Below are 23062 nucleotides of genomic sequence, written 5' to 3'. Positions count from 1 at the left end.
ACAACAGTTCTCAGGGTACTTGGGTGGCTCAGTCAGCTGAGCGTCTGACTCCTGGTTTCTGCTCAGGTCATGATCTTGGTTTGTGGGATTGAGCCCTGTGTCAGGCTCTGCGCTGACAACATGGGGCCTGCTTGGGATTCTCGCTCTCTGCTCCTCCTCTGTTCAAACACATGCACACTCCCTCCCTCTCTCAAAATAAATTAAGTAAATATGAAAAACAAAGTTACCTTAATGAAATAATGATCTTATCTTTTTTTCCTTAATTCTCCACAACTTGGCAAAAGAAAAAAACTAGTTAACATATTTTGATCTCAGGCTACTCCAGAATAGAGTTATGTGAGAACTCTTGCCTACACCAAGAAACTGATTTCTTTTGTCAAGAGATGGGCTTTGATAAGCTGACAGAGATATGCAATCAAAACTGGATTTAGGGTGCCTGGGTGGCGCAGTCGGTTAAGCGTCCGACTTCAGCTAGGTCACGATCTCGCGGTCCGTGAGTTCGAGCCCCGCGTCAGGCTCTGGGCTGATGGCTCGGAGCCTGGAGCCTGTTTCCGATTCTGTGTCTCCCTCTCTCTCTGCCCCTCCCCCGTTCATGCTCTGTCTCTCTCTGTCCCAAAAATAAATAAAAAACGTTGGAAAAAAAAAAAAACTGGATTCAACTAGTATTATTCATGAGGCATTATTCTCTCATCTATTGGGTGCCTACTGTTGTTAGACCCTAGGAATAGAGTAGTAAAGAAAATTACCCAAGATCTTGCCCTTATGTAGCTGGCATCCTGATCAAAGGCTCAGGGAACTGCCCAGAGACATTGTAGGGCGACAGACACACCTTTCACACCCATTACTATTTTGAACAATACCCAAAGTACTGCCTTAAAAATATATGGAATACTTTACACCTTATTTCCAATAGAAGTATTTCCCTTAAAGTGGCAAAATAAAGCTAGAAAACAAAACCAGGCGAAGTCTGAGGTCTGAGCTTAAACACTTTCTTCAGGGAAGACGCTATCAATAGCTTGCTGTACTCATTCTCTCATCATGTCAGTAATCGCTCAGTGTCAATCTTCCTCAGTACACTGATTCCCACGGGCACAAAGACCAACACTGACCTTGCTATAAGCCCCAGTGACAAGCAGAGTAGGCTATTAAAACATTCTTAGGGGCACCTGGGTGGCTCAGTCAGGTGAGCGTCCTATTTTGGCTCAGGTCATGATCTCATGGTTTATGAGTTTGAATCCTGCATCGGGCTCTGTGCTGATGGCTCAGAGCCTGGAGCCTGCTTTGGATTCTGTCTCCCCCTCTCTCTGCCCCTCCCATGCTCATGCTCTGTCTCTTAATAATAAACGTTAAAAAAAAAAAAAAAAAAAGAGGTGTCCAAAGATACCTCTTTGGAGAGTTTTAGCCATGGAGGGAAAGAAAATCTGGGATAGCGGTTGGAGGGTAGTGACAATTCTTTTTCCTGGCTGTTATTTTCCAGCCTCCACATCCTTTTGTCTGTTCAAAAACCAGTCTGGGATCTTATACTGGTGTGGATTCTGCATAATGGTGATTACACATTTCACTGATCTTCAGTGAGCTCTCCAACCCTCTTGGTGAGATCGATGTCTGCTTTCCTCAACACCACATGAGAATATCATGAGCCCCACACCCTTAACTGCAGGGATGGCAAAGGCTATTTTCTGCCACCCATCGATATTGGTGTTGAGTACTCACAAAATGTGCTGGAACTTCTCAGGGATCACTAGAGACACGGTGGTGGCTCCAGCGGCACCATGTAGGCCTCCCGTAGAAGAGTTTGTTTGTTTGTTTTTTTTTTAAGTTTATTTATTTATTTTCAGAGAGAGAGTGAGCAGGGGAGGGGTAGAGAGAAAGGGAGAGAATCTCCTAGCATACAGCCAGATGTAGGGCTTGATCTCAAGAACTATGAGATCGTTACCTGAACTGAAATCAAGAGACAGAGGTTTAATCGACTGAGCCACCCAGGCGTCCCAGTGATAATTCTTACTATGCCAACTCATTGTGGTCATCGTACCTGTGATGCACTGAGCACCCAGCAGGTCCCCAGAAAAAGAACTGTCACACTGCCCCTATCCCAAAAATAGGGAAGTCAGAAGAGGACTTAATGAGGTGCTATTTCCACTAAATAGATACAGAAAGTAACTTTAAAAACCTGACAGTACTCACACAAGTTAAAGTTCAAAGGTCACAGCAACGCCTCCACTCACACTGACAGCAGGCCGTGTCCCAGGGCTCATGGTAGTACTTGCTGCCATTTAAATGTCACCTCAAATGGGCTGCACCAAGGCACACTCTCTCTCCTACCATAAGCCCCATCCCACCCATCTATGGGAGAAAAATGTAACAACCAAAAAAATCACATTGAAAAAAAGTTTATTTAAAAAAGTTCTAGCAGCAAGAACAGTAACAAAACAAAAGGAGACGGACAAACAAAACAAGAAGGAGGTTGTGTCCTATGGGACTTGCCTCTCCTCCATTCTTTAATCTAGTTCTTTATACCGAGCAAACATGACTCTTCGCACAGCGTCTCGGTAAGTCTCGTTGGACTGTCTCTTGCTGGTTCTTCCTGGAGCCCCTACACTGGGCCCCCTCATCCGGCCTTCAGTCTGTAACACAAAGACAAACAATGAAGTGAGCTCTATGAATTAATTAGCCTCAGGGCTGGCCTTTGATCACAAGCATTTCTGGACCAGTAAAGAACAGGATATAGGAGAATTTTTTAGAATGTTTAATTAATTAAAAAAAAAAAACAACAACACCCAAGATGAATAAGGAGGGCAGTGGAGCTATGGCCTCAGGATACAGGATTCAATACCAGACATAGGGGAAACCAGTCTATCTCCTATAGCTGGTGTTTCAGAGGGGAACCAAACCAACACAAAATGGGCAGTGTTCCCTCCTATCACCTTTTCTCTCTTCTCTTTCTGAAATATGAGGGGCAAAGCCCTTCATGGGAACAGAACTAACTTCATGCTCCTTAAATTGTAGCCATTTTAACTCCTCTGATGACAATGCCTCTCAGAGATGCTTCTGTACTTTTTATTATGGGTTCCCTGGTTCTTTTCACCACACGATCTGTCAGTCTCAAACTGCCTGATTCCCATACTTTCCATCTTACTCCATGTAAGAGTAAGATGAGCCCCATTCCCACTCCCAACCAAACTACAAAGGGCCCAGAATGCCTAGTTAGAATCCAGTAATCAAGACTGATGGGCTCCTTCAGCTCTTGTGTCCTTCACCAGCAGTGGAGAAAGCCTAGCTAAAAGGCAAAGACAGCTCCAAGCCAAAGTGAGAGAAAGTATATTCCAGGTTCACGCCACCCCCAACAAGATGGAAACCATTTCACCTCCTCTGCTGAAGCCAATCCAGGATGGCCATATCCAAGGCCTGCCCCCTTCCTCCAGCCAGTGGTCTGTTGGACACAGCCTCCTTTGTTGCTACTGTCAATACCTTCTTTACCAACAGGTTTACGATCACTGTAAAAGCAGCAGAAATACTTAGACACCAACACTTTCAAAGTGACCATTTGTGAGCCTAATAGAAACCTCTGTCCTCTTGATTCAGATTTGCTTCCTCTTAAGTATTTTAAACAATATTTTTGTGCCTACTGTCTATGCAACAGGGTTTGTCCTGGGGATGTACAGAGATGACCAAGACCTGACCCTGTTCATGGGGAAGGATATGAGGATAATATGTCCACAGATGCTTATAACACATTGAAGAGCTCAGCCATGGATGTGGCACCAGGAGATATCTCCTATGGAAACAGCAGAGAAAACACAAACTCTGAAGGTGTATCACCAAAAATGATGAATTTCAACAAGAAGGCACATCTGAACGGACCAAAAGCATGAGAGGAAAGGAGGCCACAAGTAAGAAGTGAAAGAATACAATTTGTCCAGGAGAGGAGAAGTAGCCTTGAACGTCATGCTCAATCATGACTCTGGACTGCATCCTTCAGGTAAAAACAAAAAACAAAACAAAACAAAACAACACAACACCTGAACTCTAGGCCTCCCTCTAAGCAAGGTATACCTTCACAAAAAAAGTGTGTTTTAGAGATTTCTGTTCATAAAGATGGTTTTGGTGGCAGGGTAGAGAGTACACTGAGGATTGAAGAACAGAGATTGAGAGTAAGGAGTCTAGTTTGGAGGTGAGCTAGAAAGGGGGACAAAGCTTAATTAGGGATGTGGCCAGTAACAACATAGGGGATAAAGGAGTAAGACTGGGTCAGACCAGGTAGACCAGGATGCAGTGACGTTACTACTCCGAAAAAGGAACACAGCAGGTTTAGCAGGGCTGGAGTATGATATATGATACAATACTGAGTAATTTTTTAATGTGAAGACCCTAAGAGGTCTCTAAAAGAACATGCCCAGGAGGTAAATACAAAGGGTAATTTTGCACCCAGAAACCTGAATGGCCTTGGGATGGAGTCACAGGACCTGTTAGCCTGTTAGTGATGGCTGAGGTTTTGGGTACCTCAGACAGTCCAGGTCAAGAGGGTGGAGCAGCAAGAATAAAAGTATTGAGGGCAGAGTCCTGGAGAAGATCTGGAATTTCCCAGAAAACCAAGAGAAGTAGGAGAGAAGACTAAGAAGGAAGAGAACCTGTAGAATGTGGTATGATTGGTGCCAGAATACAAAAGGGTGTCCTCCTGCACCCAGCCCAACTAACTCAGAGCTAAGGTGCTCTTCCTTCTCCTAATGGACCCCTTTACCATTTCCTTAGTCCAGTATATTTCAAATTGTGGAGAATGACCTAATAGGGGGTTACATTGATTAAGTGGTCCTTCCTTAGCATTTCCTAAGAACACAAACAGAAAAAACTAGAATAAAAATATCAGAGTTTTATTACATAAAGAAATATTTTTTAAATAAAGTTTATTTAAAATTTATTTTGAGAGAGAGAGAGAGAGAGAGAGAGAGGGAGGGAGGGTCGGTCAGGGAGGGAGGGAGAAAGAGAATCCCAAGCAGGCTCCACAGTGTCAGCATGGAGCCTGACGCGGGGGCTCGAATTCATGAACCATGAGACCATGACCTGAGCCAAAATCAAGAGTAGGGCACTTGACTGAGCCACCCAGGTGCCCCTAGGAAGTATTTTCCATGAAGATTTCTTTTTCAGGTACTTACACACACATGATTATTGGGCCATGATTAAATAAATCTCTTACTGTGGGTGGTCAGCAAATAAGTGGAATGCCAGAGCCCCAGACCACATCAACTCTTCTCTGGGGCCTTTCTCCATCAGTGATCTTCCCCATTCCCATGTTCATAACCTACCCTGGCTATTAGCTCTTTCACCTACCAACACATATACCTGTTCAAGTCTCACCAGAACAATGCCCTGCTTAAAATCATTTCATAACCTCCCACAGCCCTAAGGCAAAGTCTTAGCATGGTGTTCAAGGAGTATGAACTTCATGAACTGGCCTCTGTCTACTGAGCCAGCCTCATCTCCTGTCACTCAGCCATATATCCCCGGTGTCCAGTTCCATCAAGCTACTTTCTTTTTTTTTTTTTTAATTTTTAAAATGTTTATTTACTTTTGAGAGGTGGAGAGACAGAGCAGGAGTGGAGGTGGGGAGCAGAGAGAGAGGGAGATAAAGAATCCGAAGAGGCTCCAGGCTCTGAGCTGTCAGCACAGAGCCCGATCCATGGCTCGAACCCACAAACTGCGAGATCATGACCACTTAACCAACTAAGGCACCCAGGCGCCCCTCCATCAAGCTACTTTCATCCACAGTGTATGCAGTTTCCTCCAACTGAAATGCCCGTTCCTTCTCCACTGGATTTCTATGTCTGCTGTACAAGACACAGCATCACCTAAACCTTCCTTGTCCTATGTTCAGTTGGTCAAGGATAATATATGTCTTGTCCACCTGAGTATTCCTGGCGCTTAGTGCAGTACCTGTACACAATGCGTTATCAACAAATTCTACATAACTCTGGGCTCATGACTCAGGACTATCTGACTAGAAACAAGCACATGAATCTAGAGATCATGTACATCTATCAGCAGCCAGCTATCCATTCAGTGCCTATGTGTGAGAATGGAGGTTCCCTAGAGAAAAAGCCCGAGACAGTGACGTTCTTATCAGGTCCATAGGAGGCATAGCATTACTGATGAGGGAGAAAGAGTTACCAGCCATGGCCACTCCAGCCCTGGCTTCAAGCAGCTAAGCAGCCAGGCATCTTCCATGCAAACATACATATTTCCCGAGTAAAGCCAGGTGGTCAGAGGCTGGAGTGAACCTTATGCTCAAGGAGTTCAGACAGAACCTGCTCCCACTAACCTCAGTTACCCCTAAAAGAAAAAGAGCAGCACAGCTGGAGAAAGATGGTTTCACCATTAGGCCTTGTGGCCTAGGCTGAGTGAAAAGTTCCCGGCTTACCTGTCAGTTTCCCTGGAGTATTTAATTCGCTTCCTTTCTGGAGAGTCAAAAGATTGGAGCTTTTCCCTGCGATCATTTCCTCTTTCTTTAAACCTTCCCTGTTGGTAAGCAGAATAAAAGATCTGAGATTTCCATCTAAGGGGGTTGGGTAGTGGGGAAGCTTCACTTTACTCCTGATATTCCTTTTTTTTTTTTTTTTAAATTTTTTTTTTAATGTTTATTTATTTTTGAGACAGAGAGAGACAGAGCATGAACGGAGGAGGGACAGAGAGAGGGAGACACAGAATCTGAAACAGGATCCAGGCTCTGAGCTGTCAGCACAGAGCCCGACGTGGGGCTCGAACCCACGGAATGTGAGATCATGACCTGAGCCGAAGTCGGCCGCTTAACTGACTGAGCCACCCAGGCGCCCCTCCTGATATTCCTTCTAATGTGAAGGGAGTTCAACTGGTAACTCCTGGAATCTCTTGCTACTTCAAATACTCTTCTTGAGAAGCAGTGGCTTCTCCAACTGGTAAATTTGAGAAGAAATGAGCTACTGTGCTTGACTCACAGCTGTGTTTTCCTCTTCTGAGGAGGAGGTGCTCTCCAGTAGAACTCCAAAGGAGGATTCCTAATGGTCATATAAGACCTGGCCCAGTCAGTGAAGCCTGCGGCTGTGTAGGTGAGTCTGCCTAATTATGTGATCTAGGCAGCAAGTCCATTTAGCTCTAAACTAAACTACTTCCTCCAACCTAGCCTCTAATAGTAAAAGATGTCATTTCAGCAGCCCTATCCAACACTCCTTCATTGATTTTAAAAGCTGTGCAGGAAAGAGATGCTATTTATTTGACCTATCTGGAGACCCTAAACTAACACCACTTTTAAAAAATAGATTAAGATATAATTTATAAACAATGAACTGCACCCATTTTAATGTAGTTTGAGGAGTTTTTTTTTTTTGTTTTTTTTTTTTTAGTATTTATTTTTGGGGCGGGGGAGAGAGAGAGACTGAGAGAGAGAGAGAGGGACAGAGCGTGAGTGGGGGAGGGGCAGAGAGAGAGGGAGACAGAATCTGAAACAGGCTCCAGGCTCAGAGCTGTTAGCACAGAGCCTGATGCGGGGCTCAAGCCCACAGATCACGACATCATGACCTGAGCCAAAACGAAGAGTCGACATTCAAGCGACTGAGCCACTCCCAGTTTGAGGAGTTCTGATAAATGTATATACCATCTTTTAGGGCCTCTTCATTCTGTGTCTTCAGCACAGCCTACAAATTCCACACCAGAAAGTATAAAGGGTTGGGGTCAAGGGAGTAACAGGTCACCAAAGCTTACCTCCTGTTCCCTCCTTTCTAGATAGGCTAGTTCCTGCTCAGACTGTTTTATCTTCCGATGGATTTCCAGGTTTTGCTGAGAAGAGAAAAAGTTGTAGGAGTACAGGTCTAGAAAAAGTGGCCCTAGAAAGTGTTTCTAGGCCTTTCCCAATAGCTGCTTTAGGACTGTGGCTCCTTTCACTGACCAACTCTCCTGAATGATCAGTCTACCCTGCAAGCAACAATTCTTAGCTAGACTGGCTTTAGGCTCACCAATGAGACCCCAAGTTCAACTGCTGGCTTGTCACACAGATTAGTTATGTGGTGTGGCACGAGAGACCTTATTCTACTACTCTCCAAAACATAGAAAACACAAATCTGGGTTATATGGTAAAAATTATGACAGAGGGGAATCTGAGCACACCAGTAAAGAAAATGAAATGCCAACAAATGCTCTGCCTAATACCACCTGCCCCCCACCACCATTCTCAGGCACTATTCACTTTTTCAAACCCTCAGAGAAATATGAAAACGAGAACCCAAGCTCCTAAAAGAACAAACAGACTGCTCTGAGAGTCCTGTATTCCTTGAGGGTCCCCCACGTCTTAAGCATGGCTCTACTACACAATATCCTCAGGCACATATAAGAAACTTGAGGTGTCCAGAGCATCTCTTGTATGGACAGGGGATTCTTTGCACTGGATCACTGCAAGGAAAGGAAAAAGTACTACAGTCCACTTTCCATGGTCCCAGGGTCAGTTCACCAGACTTCTGGCTCCTCTTTCCTGACATTAGACATTTAATATCATTTTCATTAGACAGCTTAAATTTATTTTTATTTAAAAAAAATTATTTATCCTTTTATTTTTTTAAAAATTATGCCCAATATGGCTTGGACTCACGACCCCAAGATCCAAAGTCACATGCTCTACCCAACTGAGCCAGCCAAGAACCCCCAGAGAGCTGGAATTTAAATGTGTCAGTCTCATGACTCAGAATTCTAGAAGGGCAAAGGGACTTGGGAAGTAATCTGTTGCAGGGAGTGTCAGGAGCCTCTCACCCCCATAGAAACTCTGCAGAGCCTCCACTGAGGCAGCTGGGAGAAGAGGTGTGCCTATTACCAAAAGCAAAGTTTCTCAGCTTTTAGCTACATAAGACTTTGGGTTTTATACTAAGGGAAAGTTGAAATCCAATCTCCTCACTGGCTCTAGCAAATCTGCTAGAGAAGGAGTGTGAAATAAATCACCCTATACTGAAAACACGAATCTGTCTATGGGCTTTCTTTGTCCAGAATCTGGCTCCTTGGTCAGTACATCTAAATGGGAAGACTGCAGGGGAGGGCCAGTGTATGTCAGTTTAGCACCCCAACAACAGATGTCGTGCCATGATTTATAGGTATTTTACCACATGAAGAGGTGGCAGAATGTGACCCACCTTTGGGGAAAACTGCACAGTATCAGAGCTAGACAGAACCAGGTGAAGGCACCAAGTATCACAGAAGAGAAGGGGCTTATCTGAGGTCCAATTGTTAGCTTAATGGAAGAGCTAAGATGAGAAACTCAGCCAGTTAGTTTCCTACTCCACGACCCCCTCTCCTCCTGTCTTCAGTGCAGCCTCCGTGTTTGGTGTCCCAGTCCCAGCCATGCTGCTTGCCTTGGGTCTACAAAGTGAGGTTTTGGAAGGTGAGCACAGCCTTAATGCAGAGCAACTCGTAACAAAAGGTGGAGGAACAATTCATTTTGAAATTGGGCTGTGATGCTCACTGATAGTAAGAGTCCAAAGTCTGAAAGGTCAGAGTCCCTTCCCCATACCTTGTGCAGGTCTGAGAGCTGCTGGTGTTTGATCAGAACTTCTTTGTTGGGAAACTGCCTTCTGCAGAGCAGACAAGCCAGTTTATTCCAGTCAGTGAGTTTGTCTTCTTCGTTCTCCTTCTTGGTCAGTTCCTCCCTTTGTGGGGGCTGTGCTGTGCGGGGCTGTGGAGGAGGGGTCTGTTCCTCCTCCTCTTCCTCCTCGTAGTCACTGTCTCCTCCATATTCACCCAGGAGGCCAATGAGTGGGTTTATCACCTTAGGCTGGAAAGAGAAGGCCAGAGATTAAGACTAACTTCAATCTATATTGTGGGGCCTGTTTTCTGAATATTCCAATATGGGTATATCTCATTTCTTCTTTTAGTTTGAATAATGAACAGTGGGCTCAAAATAGGCCCACTGACCGCACTGCTCCTTCCCAGATGGAAGGCAACATGGTTTAAGCTTGACTTTTCTCCTTGATCACTGAGATAAAACCAGAAAGGTTCCGTTAGAGGTGACTCTAGCAACAAACAGTGAAGAGAAAGAAGGGAAAGGGGAACTGACATAAACATGGAAGTTACGAGTTACAAAGAGGAAGAGATAGCAACAACCCCCAAGTCACTGTAACCCATGCAGAAAAGGAAAGATAAACTTTATTAAGGCTATAGTAAGGCTATAGCAAAAGGGATTTAGGAGGAGGATTAAAAAAGCAAATGAAGGATAAGCTCTCAGGTAGACAGCTCCTGAGTGACTCAAAGGCAAAGGCAAAGGCAAAGGCATGGATAGGACTGATGCTACAATGAACTGTACTAGTAATACGGTGCAGGCAAAGAATATTTACCAGTAGTTTATAGGAACTATGAAATAATGATGCATGGTCAGTGGCCTATGATCAATCAAAATAAAAATAAAGCATGGCCACTATTGTTATATATTTACATTTAACCAGAATCATCTGCAATTGGAGGAGACCATCACTTTAATGCATCTAAAAAAATGGGTACCAAGTTTAGAACTGTTCACTTTGGCCAGGCAGGCAAACTGTCAAAATGACCATGCATGCATTCCCCATCTGCGATTCTTATGCAGCACCAAAAAGGCAGGAAAAAATGGAGCCAGGGAAATGGGTTTCCTGGGTCATTTAGAAAAGAAGAATTAACAAGACCAAGATTATAACTTAAAAAGGGCCAGGTCCTCCCTTGGTCTGGTGGGAATGGCACAGGGTACAAAGAAAGAGGACAGATAACTGCCTCTGATTCTCCAGTTATATCCCTATTAGCAGATAGGAACATTTATCTCATGCTCATATTCAAGAAAAGTCCTTGTTTGTGAGACAGAGAGAACAAAAGGACCAACACCAAAGTGAGGCATCAGCCTCTGAACTTCCTTTCTCATATGGAACCAGCCCCAGCCTCTCAGCCCAGGGCCTTGGCTTAGTCTTACTGGTGGAGGACTCTCTTCTTTCTTCACAGTGGGAGGCAGGGGCTTCTTAAAGACGTCCTCTGGGGGGGCTGTCCCCTCACTGGCATTTTCCTGAAACTGATCAAACCCATGATAATTCTTATGATACTCATAAAAGCTGGTTAAGAGTTAACCCTGTTGAAATTAGTCAGATTTTCCAAACCTCCTAATTTGTGAAGTATCTGTAATGTTGCTATAATGCTTTCAAAATAAAAAAGCCTTTAAAAACATAACATTCAGTGTATACGGAGTGGTCACTATATGTCAGGAACCAGATGAGGCATTTTTATGCACTGTCATCCTTAGCCTTTACTACAACCCTCCAGGATAGGCATTAATATCCTCATTTTACAAATGATTGGGAATACTGTTAGAAAGAATAAGTGGCAAAGCAGAAGTCTAGGTTCTCAGAAACACACACATACTTTCTCTCTCTGCCTGTATCTCTAGATAAACAACCAGCAGTATTAGAAGGGGGAAAAAAAGGTAAGTTATGAATTGAGCCACAAGCAAATTCATCATTTTCACTAATGCTTAACTGGTGCCAGGGCAAATCAATAGAATTCTTTTGAAACTAATCTGGCTCTATGTTAGGAGACACAAAAATGTTCAACATCTTCCATTTTGAAAATTTATCCTAAGGAAGTAATTTAGAAGGAGAAATAAATACTAACTAAATGATGCATATTACAACAGAATAAGACTAAAAAGAAGAGACAAATTATGCAGGAACGATGAAGAAAATGATGGTACAGTTTTACTGTGAGTTTTTTTACCATACAGGCATTAAAATAATAAAGAGTATTATAGAACCAGGGAAAAGCTACTTACGATCAAATATAAACTGAGCAGAGAACACAAACTGGTAGCCTTACCACAATTACACCTACAGAAACATCAAGCACTGAAGAGGGGGAACAGGAGAGTGAAACTGTGCAGAGCCCAGGTGTTAGGATTTGACCTCAGCCACTTTGTTCTACCAGCCATGATTTTTATGATTGTGAAAGAGTTACCCACTGCCTATAAAAAGACAAGTGGATTACTGGCATTTTTTTGGTCTCTTGTCTCTTCAACCCCAGATTTCCTCTAGGACTCCTTTATTTGAATCTGTAATTATCTGGTAAAGAGCAGATTCAAAAGCCCTCTTACCCTTGTCACTCCTCGGTCTTTTTTCTCCTTGCCATCTCTTTTAGATGCCTCCTTCTTGCTACTTGACTTTCCTTGAATGGTGGATTTCTTTTCCTTGATCTCCTCTTCTTCAGGTGACCCAGGGTCCTGGGGCACATAGACTTCTTGCTGCGATACGGTTACAAACTGTTAAGTCTGCAGAATGTCTCACTTTCTCAGTTAATTCTAGGTCTAAGGAGCAAGTTTCCTTCTAGGGGAAAGAATGGCTCTCTTCCTCACAAGCCTAAGAAGAGACCACATCAAACAATCTAGAAACTCTCTCCAGGGGCCAGGAAACATCCAGACCACTCACTGTCCATTTTTCCAAGAGCAGCACTGTTCTTACCTATAATGCCACAAAGCATTGCTTTTCCATATAGGCAACAGTTAACAGAAAGGTCACCATCTTTAAATCCTGAATGAACACAACTCAATAAACACAACATGATATAACATGTGGACTCTAAAAGACACCCGACTAGACACGAGGTACAGACAATATAACAGAGCAGCTGCCAGGAATGGAGAAATAGTGAAACTTCTATAAATTTCAACATTGTCACTTTTCATGTAATGAGCAACCAGAAAATCCAGGGAATAAAATCTTCACAGTAACAAATTACAGGTACTTTTCTCCAAAGAATCAGTGACCAAGTAAACCAACCAAAAACTCACCTGAGTGTTGGGGTCATAATAAGTGCCTGCCAAAGGGTCATAATAGTAGCCAGTAGCAGAATCATATATGTAGCAGTCAGATGATGCTAGTGGGAACAAAACCAAGCCAATGTTAGTTAGTCCTTGCCCAGTGAAGCCCTTGCTGGGAACTTACCAAGAACAACCCAAGAATGGGGTTGGCCAACCCAAACAGGTGCAGAACCCATAGATGGTGCTCTCTCTGAAGGAGCACCCCAGTCAACAGTATCTCTTGCTAACTTTGTGACTACAAAGATTTCAGTTAATGAGTAGTCAAGCCAAAAAGACCAAAAGAAATAAAACAAGTCACTTACACTGTTGTCCTTGTCGATTTGTATCTGAAGACCAGTCTGAATTTCTGCCTCCTCCTCTCCTATCTCGGAAATACTTTTTACCCTATCACAGAAAGGCAAGTTAAAATTATGGAACTTCTGATAGCTCTCAGAGTACTCCCCAACTGCTGACACCTACCTGATAGTAGTGCATGTGGTCAGAATGGTCCCCAGAATCATTTCTGTAACAAATAATAAAACAGGTCTTGAGTCTGCTACCAAAAAAATCCCTGAGGACTGCCTACAGATTTGCCAAGAAACGTTCTTTCCCCCATTTTGCAGGGAAAGCTACCAACCCAGACAGCAAGCAGGCCTGGCAGTACGGAGGCTCCTACAAAGCCACTGCTGAAGCAAAAGAGCAAAGGAAGTGAGGGTGCTAGAGCAAGATCTGCTCCATCCCTGTAAGCCTGCCTCTCCAATGCAGCCACTTCCCAGTTACCGCTCCTGGGGCAAGATAAATACAGGAGTAAAGAGGAATTACGTTTCCTAGTACTGTGGGAGTATATGAACAGGGCCAGGGAAGTGGGGCGTCAGGACATCATTTTCTTAGGATTCCAAGGGGCAAGGATATATCAAGATTTTTCTGCACATCCAAGACAGTATCATCATTTGAGACCCAAAGATACCAGGAAGTGAAGAGGAAAGGGACTAAAGTATCTAGTAGTGCTATTTAAGGGGGAGAAAAAAAAATCTAGAGTCAGAATAAGGCAAGCTTCAGAAAAAGAAAACACGCATACGTATCTGAAGCAACCCATATCAGAAGATACCATGTCTTACTATCTCTGCCTTTTATCAGTTTCCTCCCAAAAACCTGAGTAGGGGAATCACAAAGGAGGCCCACTCCTCTGCCTTACCTTCGTTTTCCAGTGGCCAAGTTTACAGCTACCATCTTCCCATCGATACTAAATGGCGGATCAAGGTTCTGTAAGATCTTCACTACACGAAGAGCTTCCTGGGGAACCAAAGATACATTTCAGCACAGGGAGAGAGAAAAGGCCATGTCCTTTGAAAGAGAACTGAACATGGATTTTCCTTCTCAAAAGAAAAATGTACTGAACATTATGTTCTGGTCATAACTGTAATAGTAAGAGCACACTGGCAAAAACAGGCAAGTCTTGATGAAGTGTTGATCAGAATAGTGGTCACAGTAGACACCAGTTTCTCTGGTATTGATATCAGAAATTCAAATTCAAATTCTCTTCTGCAATTGTCATTGCATCAGATCCAGTTTACAAAGTCCCTTATGATTTCTGAGCATGAAATCTAAGAAATACCAATGATTTTCATTACTACCTTCACAATATTAGATAGAAAGCCCAACAACTAAAAATTCAAGCCACAAGAATCTATTAAAGCAACATTTTGAGGAAAAAGAGCGAACTGTCCTATTACCACCAAATATAAGACCATCTATGGCTAAGCAAAACAAATTTCAGAAACAAGAAAATTCACTAAATCTTGAAAGGTTCAGCACATAGGTAACATAAGAACGTAGTTACTTGTGAGGAATCTATCTATCTATCTATCCATCCATCCATCCATCCATCCAGAGTGCGCCAGTGGGCTCACGTGAACAGGGAAGGGGCAGAGAGCGAGAGAGAGACTCCCAAGCAGGCTTTGTGCTGATGCAGGGCTTGAACTTACGATTCTGGGAGATCATGACCTGAGCCAAAATCAAGAGTCAGACGCTTAACTGACTGAGCCACCCAGGCACCCTAGTTCTCATGTTATTTTAATTGCACATTGTAAATGCCATAAAACAAAACCAGATTTGGAAAAACACTCAAGAATTCTAACTTTAAAAGGATAGTCCCTTCATCTGAGTGAGCATTAAACCCAAAGGAAAGAACAAGGGGGGTTGTGATGCCAGATAGCACATGAGTATTCCAACGATAAGGAAGCCCCTCAAATATCCTTAAGGATTCTATAGCCAGCTGTCCCTTGGCTATTCCAAAGCAGAGGAAACTTACCGCATGGGAGTCAAGGTCAATAAAGCCGTAAGTGTGGCCCATGGGGCCAGTTCTGTTCTTGATGATACGGACGTTGGCAGTAGTAAGGCGGACGTAGGGCTCTAGCACTTCCACTATGACCTCAGGTGGAGTAGACCGATAGATGCGTTTTAGCATGATTGCTGAACGAACCATGCACAAATGGGAAAGGAGCAAAGAAAGAGAAAGGTTAATTTTCAAAGCCCTCAAAGCCTGATTGTCTTTTTAAAAAAATGTTTGTTTCATTTTTTGAGAGAGAGAGAGAGCATGAGCAGAAGAGGGACAGAGAGAGAGAGAGAGACACCCACACACACAGAATCCGAAGCAGGTTCCAGGTTCTGAGCTGTCAGCACAGAGCCTGATGCGGGGCTCAAACCCATGAACTTGATCACGACTGAGCCGAAGTTGGGCACTTAACTGATTGAGCCATCCAGGTGCCCCTAAAAATGTTTGTTTTTGAGAGACAGAGTGCGCATGTGCACGCAGGCACACACACGTGAGCAGGGGAGGGGCAGAGAGAAAGGGGGACAAAGGATCTGAAGTGGGCTCTGTCCTGACAGCAGAAAGCCAGATGCGAGGCTCTGACTCCTGAACTGTGAGATCACGACCTGAGCTGAGGTCGAAAGCTTTAATTGACTGAGCCACCCAGGTGCCCTTGATTGTTCTTTTTATACTACAGATGCTATTCTGCTCTAGCAAGGCTGATTCTATAAAACAACGTTGGTCATATACTTCAAACATTTCTTCACCAATACCCAGAAATTTGAATAGCAACTTGCTATTTGGAGGATATAGATTCCTTTGACTGGTGTGGCAAGGCCTGCAGAAAGCAAGAGCCTCCACCATAAGGTGAGCAGTTTTAATAGGGTGTGGGAAAGAGCTGGTCCCCAACCACAAAACAGACCATCTAAATTCCAACTGAGGTAGTCAAAATCTAGTACACCCCCTGACAAACCACTTACTTTTGCTCTCCCCATCCTGGCGTGTCTCCCCAGACCATGGCTCCTTCTCTCGGTCTCGTCGGAAGGTAAGCCCTTCCCTTCGAGAAGGAGGCAGGTATCTTTCTGCTTCTCTCTTTTGATGTCCCAAGCGTGGTTCTTGTCCTTCTTCCCGCTTTTTAGGTTCAGATTCTTTATCACCTGACCTTGGAGACTGGTTGGGTTGTTTTTCTGATGCTGCTGGTATGGATGTTTTCTGAGGCTGAGGATAGGTTACTAATTCTTGCTTGGCCTCTGTCACTAGAGGAACAGAAACAGAAAGAGAATCTCCAGCAGGTTTCATCCAAAAAACACTACTGCTGTGATTCCTCCTTACCTGCCACCAAATACTCATATTGGAACGCTTTTAACAGTCTTAGAAATACCTATAAAAAAGCCCTCTAACAGATTTTAAACAAGGCTAATGAGTCCGCATATGTTATACTTCAAAGAAACCACTCAATTATTGAAAAAATTTCATCTTATGAGTTCTCTATTACTTTCCAAACATTTAAATATAAGAAATCCTTCATGAGACTCCAGCCTGAATACTAAAACCAATGATAAGAATACATTTGGCAACAAAATTACCAAAGATATGATTATTGCCAGAAATTTGGTAGAAACATATTTTCCAAATGTTTATGTCTAGGAGCCTTGCTTCTTCCAGTGTTATGATACTATGACAGCTGCTTCAAATTCTCCAAGACCATGGGTGGGCCCCCTCTTCTCTAGGAAGTTAATAGACCTACCTGAATATGGTTCATTCACATGCAAATAATTATAATGAGCAAATGTCCTTCAAAATATAACTGATTCACTTCAAATCTCTTTCTATAGCAGGACAATTAGTCCAATTAACTAGGAGCATAGTTTTGCAATTAATTCAGTCTTGGAGGGTTCACAGAAAGTCATGTGGCTCAAAAAAAGACATTCTATAGGAGCAATATAATATAGACTGCTTAATACCAGTGACAGGCAATTAGCGAATACCTGCTTTACACGTTTCCAGGTTAAAGTCGTCTCAGCCCTCTTGGTGGTATGATACCCAAGGATTTTTATAAACCATCCTTTCATTTGTTAGAATATATGGAGAAAGAAATCTTTCTTGAGGGAAAAAACACAATTTTGCCTAATCTGAAGTAATACAAGTTTAAAAATCTCAGTTATTTACTCACCTTCTCAGAGGTTGGTTTGGTCTCTACAGCATGTAGGGCTTTCCTTAGAAGATTTTCAGAACAGCTGATTCACAGTCCTCACTAGGGAGCAAACTCTCCACTACAGCTTAAAATCCCAGCTAAGAAACTCTTTGAGGCATTTAAGTTCTAAACTTGGAACCAACAGGTCCTTCAGAAGGCTACCTGGATCCATACACTGAACTGTATTTTATGGTCACGCCCTAGCTCTCCTGAAGGGGTAATATCAGAAACAGGCACATAACAGTCACCACTCTAGGACTGTTGTTACAGATGCCCTTGACAGACTCCTGGAGGTTGTCTAACTAAAGGTTCTCTGCAGAGATTTACTTTAAAGTTCAGGGACTGAGAAGCTATTAGGTTTATCCTTCTATAAAAACAACATATACTCTCAATCCTATTTTCTCTTGTTCATATTTTTACTGTTATCTTAACAAATATTTTTCTGTTGAAGATTCTGAAATGTTTAGGTAGAGTGTAAATAAGAACAGCATTTCGATAAAAATGATTCGCAATAACTTCAAAGCAGTGGGGGTAAGGGTCACATGGACTAACGCTGCGTGGACTCTTTCTCAACTTAACATCCTTAACTGTACTGTAAACAGCACTACTACTGACCTCTAGTCAGCTGCTCACTTAGCCCCCTCAGTGTGAGGATCCTGCAAACCCAGCTCTTTCCCCTGGAGGAACTCTGACCTCCAGTACCATTCAGAAACAGGTCACATGAGGGCAGAGATCACAATGCACTTTGAAGAGCTTTACAGATCAACTTGTATTTAGGGATGACCACTCTTTAAAGTCAAAGAGAACATGAAGTTTGTTTTGCTCAGTACACAAAACAGAAGCCACCACCACCACCTCTGCCACCACTCACCTTCCCTTGGGCACTTGCAGAGTGAACATGAAGATCGGTACCCAGCTACGCTGGCCTTACACTGCATGGGAAAGGGAAAGACTTTAAATTTGACCCAAGGCATTTTTAAAAATCTTATGTATATTGAACACAACAGTAACTGCCAAACATGAAAGAAATAAACCATATCCCAGGTCACCATAAAGCCTAACAAATCTGACGTCCCCCCCATTCACCAGAGCAGGCAGACAGAATCTGGTGAGCTGCTGTTTGAGAGCTGTGTTCCAACAGGGCACCTAGCTCTGGAGCAGTCCCAAATGCTTTTGCCCAGAACAAAGACTTCTATAGGAAATAAATTTAACTAAGAAAATTGGACTGTTAGGGACGCCTGGGTGGCTCAGTCGGTTAAGCATCCGACTCTTGGTTTCGGCTCAGGTCCTGATCTCACACAGTTCATGAGTTCGAGCACCGCATCAGGCTCTGTGCTGACAGCATGGAACCTGCTTGGGATTTCTCTATCCCTCTCTGTCTCTGCCCATCCTCAGCTTCCTCTCTGTCAAAAAACTAAATAAATAAACATTAAGACAATTTTTAAAAATTAAAAAAAAAAAAAAAAAAAAGAAAAGAAAACTGGTTGTTAAATGGTTTATAGGATACTACTGCCTCAAAGCCATTGCCATTCACAGTCTGCATCCAACATTTCATTCTGAACTGCTTATGACAGCCCCAACCAGGCTTGGCTGGAACTGAGAATTCATTTATCAATTCCCCTTAGTCAAACACTGATTTTAAAAAGGGGCAACAAAACAGGAGGAACGTACTGAAGCAATGTGAATGTAGTTCTTCTTGTCTGAACCTATGAATAAAAAGTTAAGCACATTGCCCAACCCCAAAGACCCTGAACTTTTGCCAATGAGCTTCTAAGTAGTATGAGGACAGAGAGTTGACTGGCAGGAAACCAAAGAGCAGGAACCATGAAGAAAATGCTGCTATTTGAGCAGGGCCTTGTAGGGCAAGTAAGGAATGCCAGATGGAGGAGAGAACAATAATCACAGAAGCAGAAACTAGTGAGTAAACAGCACACACCAGGTACCAGGGCTGTTTCACACATTGTCACTTAAATGATTTGGACAACTATTATCTCCTCATTTTGTAGAAGATGAAACAGCCTTGGAGAGGGTAAGTAACTCGAGTAAAGTCATTATAATTGATTATTTTGTTGTTCCCGTCTCTGTGTCAGAGCCCCTGTCTACTGTCAAGTGACTGTGGTACCTCTCTGCAACATGATTGCCCTCCCCTCTCTATTGTCACCTTTGGCCAACAGTGTGAGTGGGCCTGGCAGAAGCTCTAAGAGTCATCGCTTTGTGAGAACGAGCCTCTCATTCTCTCCCTCAGCCACGGGGAGAGCAATACCACATTGGGACTGTTCCATCCACCTGCATCCCAGAAAGTGAGGCTGTGGAGAACTGAAATAATGACCCATAGCTCCAAACATGTAATTCAAAGTAAGAATATGTGGGGCGCCTGGGTGGCTCAGTCAGTTAAGCGTCTGACTTCAGCTCAGATCATGATCTCGCAGTTGATGAGTTCGAGCCCCACATTGGGCTCTGTGCGGACAGCTCAGAGCCTGGAGCCTGTTTCAGATTCTGTGTCTCTGTCTCTGCCTCTCTCCGTCTCTCTCAAAAATAAAACAAACATTAAAAAAATTTAAAAAAGAATATGTATATCAATTTAAGTCACTAGGATTTGGAGGCTGCTTGTTATTACAGAAGAGATGTCAGTGGTAGGTCAGAAGCCTAACCTTGGTTGTTTTTGTCCACCTTCCCACCCACCCCCCCAGTCACCTTGGTTTTTTTAAGTACCATAACCTTCACCTGTTTCACATGTCCAGTAATTTCCAGTATATGTGGGAGTGCAACCATCACTACAGTCTAACTTTAGAATGTCTTCATTGGCCCCATACTCACCAGTCCCATGGAATAGTACAATATAATGTCTTTTGTGTCTGGCATAGTGTTTCCAAAGTTCATCAATGTTGTAACATGTTTCAGTACTTCATTCAATTGCCAAATAGCATTCCACTATATGGCTGTACCACATGTTGTCTGTCTATCCATTCATCAGTTATGGACATTCAGTTGTTTCCACTCCTGGGCCATTATAAATTATACTGCTATAAATATTGTTTTTAGTTAAAAAAAAATTTTTTTTAACGTTTTATTTTTGAGACAGAGAGAGACAGAGCATGAAAGGGGGAGGGGCAGAGAGAGAGGGAGACACAGAATCAGAAGCAGGCTCCAGGCTCTGAGCCATCAGCCCAGAGCCCGACGCAGGGCTCGAACTCACGGACCGTGAGATCGTGACCTGAGCTGAAGTCGGACGCTTAACCGACTGAACCACCCAGGCGCCCCTAAATATTGTTTTTAAAGTTGGTGCACTCCACATAAGGACAAAGGTCACATATGCAAGGTTGATCCCTCAACCCTTCCAAAACAGCACAGAAATTACAAAGTACTCCTGAAACAGCTAAGCAAGTGGCTTGTCATCTTAGGGGACAATGTAACCAAGCCACTCTGCTCTTTCAAGCAATAGTTTTGGCAACAGCTATATAATTTTGACATCAGATATCAACATCTGTTTTCTGCTAGTTAACAGAAAATAGAGTTCAAAATTGCCCCTTTAATGCTAGCTTCCTCCAACTCTGATTATAAAAGAAATAATACTTGTGCATTATAGCTGATTAAGAAAGTATAAAAGAGGGAGGAATCACCCATAATCTCAAAATGTAGAGGTAATCACTATTAAAATGTTAAATGTTATCAATATCCTAATGGTCTTTTTTTTTTTTTTTTTTTGCAGAAATGGAAAAGTTTTTCTTTAAATTTATGTGGAATTACAAAAGATCCTGAATAGCCAAAACAATTTTACTTAATTTTTTTAATGTTTATTTATTTGAGACAGAGAGAGGGAGAGAGTGAGAAAAATCATGAGTGGGAGAGGGGCAGAGAGAGGAGATAGAGAATTCCAGCAGGTGCCGCACTGTCAGCGCAGAGCCCGACACAGGGCTCAAATTCACAAACTGTGAGATCATGACCTGAGCTGAAATTAAGAGTTGGCTGCTTAACTGAGCCACCCAGGTGCCCCTAGCCAAAACAATTTTAAGAAAGAATAAAGATCGGGTGCCTGGGTGGCTCAACTGGTTAAGCGTCCAGCTTTGGCCCTGGTCATGATCTCATGGCTCATGAGTTCAAGTGCTACATCGGGCTCTCTGTCAGAGTAGGGTCTGCTTCAGATCTTCTGTCCACCCCGCCTGCTCCACCCCTTCCCTGCTCATGTGCTTTCTCTAACTCTAAAAAAAAAAAGAAAAAAAGGAACAAAGCTGAAGGACATACTTATCAATTCCAAAATTTACTACAGAGCTACAATAATCAAAACAGCATGGTACTAGCATAAGGAAAAAAATATAGATCAAAAGAATAAAATTGAGTGTTGATAGAAATCAACCTATAGACCCCTGTCGATTGATTTCCAACAAGAGTGCAAGACCACTCAATAGGAAAAGAATTGTGATTAAATAAATGCTGCTGGGACGACTGGATACCCACATGCCAAAGAATGAAGCTGCACAGCATGAACAAAAATTAACTCAAAACAGATGAAACATCTAAATATAAAAGCCAAAACTATAAAATTCTCAGAAGAAAACAGGGGTAAATCTTCATCACCTTGGATTTGACAATGGTTTCATGATACCAAAAGACAAACAACAAAAGAAAAAACAGCTGAACTAGACTTTATCACAATTTTTATGCAAAAAACACTATAAGAAAGTGAAAGACAGGGGCGTCTGGGTGGCTCAGTCAGTTGAGCATCCAACTCTTGACTTCAGCTTCCCAGGACACCCATGATCAAGCCACGCATCAGGCTCTGTGCTGAGTGTGGAGCCTGCTTAAGATTCTCTCTCTCCCTCTGTCCCTCTCCCTTGCTCCTGCTTGTCTGCACTCTCTCTCATGAATAAATAAATAAAAAAAATAATAAATAAATAATAAAAAAAATAAAATAGAAAGTCAAAGACAACACACAGGATGGGAGAACATATTTGCAAATCACATATCTGATAAGGGTTTTATATCCAAAATATATAAGTAACTTTCACAACTTAATAACAAAAAGACAACTCATTAAAAATGGGCAAAGGACTTGAATAAACATTTCTCCAAAGAAGATATATAAGTGGCAATAAGCACATAAAAAAGATGCTCAACATCATTAGTCACAGGGAAATGCAAGTTAAAATCATGAGATATTATTTCACACCCACCAGGATGGCTATTTATCAAATAAGGGTTGGGGTGCCTGGCAGGCTCAGTTGGTAGAGTGTCTGACTCTTGATCTTGGGGTTGTGATTTAGAGCCCCACTTTGGGTGTAGAAATTACTTAAAAATAATCTTTTTTTAAAAGGGGGTTAAAAATTACAAATGTTGGCAAGAACTGTGCAGAAATTGGAACTCTCATTTATTGAAGGTGGGCATGTAAAATGGTGCAGATGCCATCTATAGAAAACAGTTTGTTGATTCCTCAAAGAGTTAAAACATAAAAGTAACATATGACCTGACAATTCTTGGGTATACACCCAAAAGAACTGAAAATGTGTGTTCAAGCAAAAACCTGTACATGAATGAATATTCACAGCAGTCTTATTCACAATAGACAAGATGTGGAAACAACCCAAATGTCCATAAACTGATGAATGGATAAACAAAATGTGGTATAGCCAGATAATAATTATTCGGCCTAGAAATGAATGAGGTACTGATCCACAGCATGGATAAACCTTGACAACATGAGTTTGAAGGCAGACACAAAAGACCACATATTATATGATTCCACTTAGATGAA

General features: G+C 42.6%; 1 protein-coding gene and 1 long non-coding RNA gene across 12 annotated transcripts in view; one reads left to right on the top strand and one right to left on the bottom strand.

Annotated features, from left to right (window-relative positions):
- Positions 1-1662: 1662 nt before the first annotated feature.
- Positions 1663-22869, top strand: LOC125158770 (uncharacterized). The gene is made up of 3 exons (XR_007149484.1): positions 1663-1774; positions 17570-17576; positions 22859-22869. It is a non-coding gene; the product is annotated as an uncharacterized LOC125158770 (long non-coding RNA).
- Positions 2375-23062, bottom strand: part of RBM6 (RNA binding motif protein 6) — a 104969-nt gene continuing 84281 nt past the window's right edge. For all 11 annotated transcript variants that reach the window (XM_047846033.1, XM_047846077.1, XM_047846052.1 and 8 more), the window contains 14 exons: positions 18185-18245; positions 16100-16375; positions 15120-15280; positions 14004-14101; positions 13289-13331; positions 13132-13213; positions 12800-12885; positions 12107-12253; positions 10940-11035; positions 9518-9778; positions 7729-7803; positions 6413-6510; positions 3365-3494; positions 2375-2624 (listed from right to left, as the gene is read on the bottom strand). In XM_047846033.1, the coding sequence (XP_047701989.1) occupies positions 2499-2624; positions 3365-3494; positions 6413-6510; positions 7729-7803; positions 9518-9778; positions 10940-11035; positions 12107-12253; positions 12800-12885; positions 13132-13213; positions 13289-13331; positions 14004-14101; positions 15120-15280; positions 16100-16375; positions 18185-18245 (1740 nt within the window). In that variant the 3' untranslated portion in view covers positions 2375-2498. The remainder of the gene's footprint in view (positions 2625-3364; positions 3495-6412; positions 6511-7728; positions 7804-9517; positions 9779-10939; positions 11036-12106; positions 12254-12799; positions 12886-13131; positions 13214-13288; positions 13332-14003; positions 14102-15119; positions 15281-16099; positions 16376-18184; positions 18246-23062) is intronic.

The sequence above is a fragment of the Prionailurus viverrinus genome, chromosome A2 (genome assembly GCF_022837055.1).
Source record: "Prionailurus viverrinus isolate Anna chromosome A2, UM_Priviv_1.0, whole genome shotgun sequence".
NCBI lineage: Eukaryota > Metazoa > Chordata > Mammalia > Carnivora > Felidae > Prionailurus > Prionailurus viverrinus.
The sequence above is the reverse complement of the archived record's forward strand: the minus strand, read 5'-3'. Positions and strand labels throughout refer to the sequence as shown.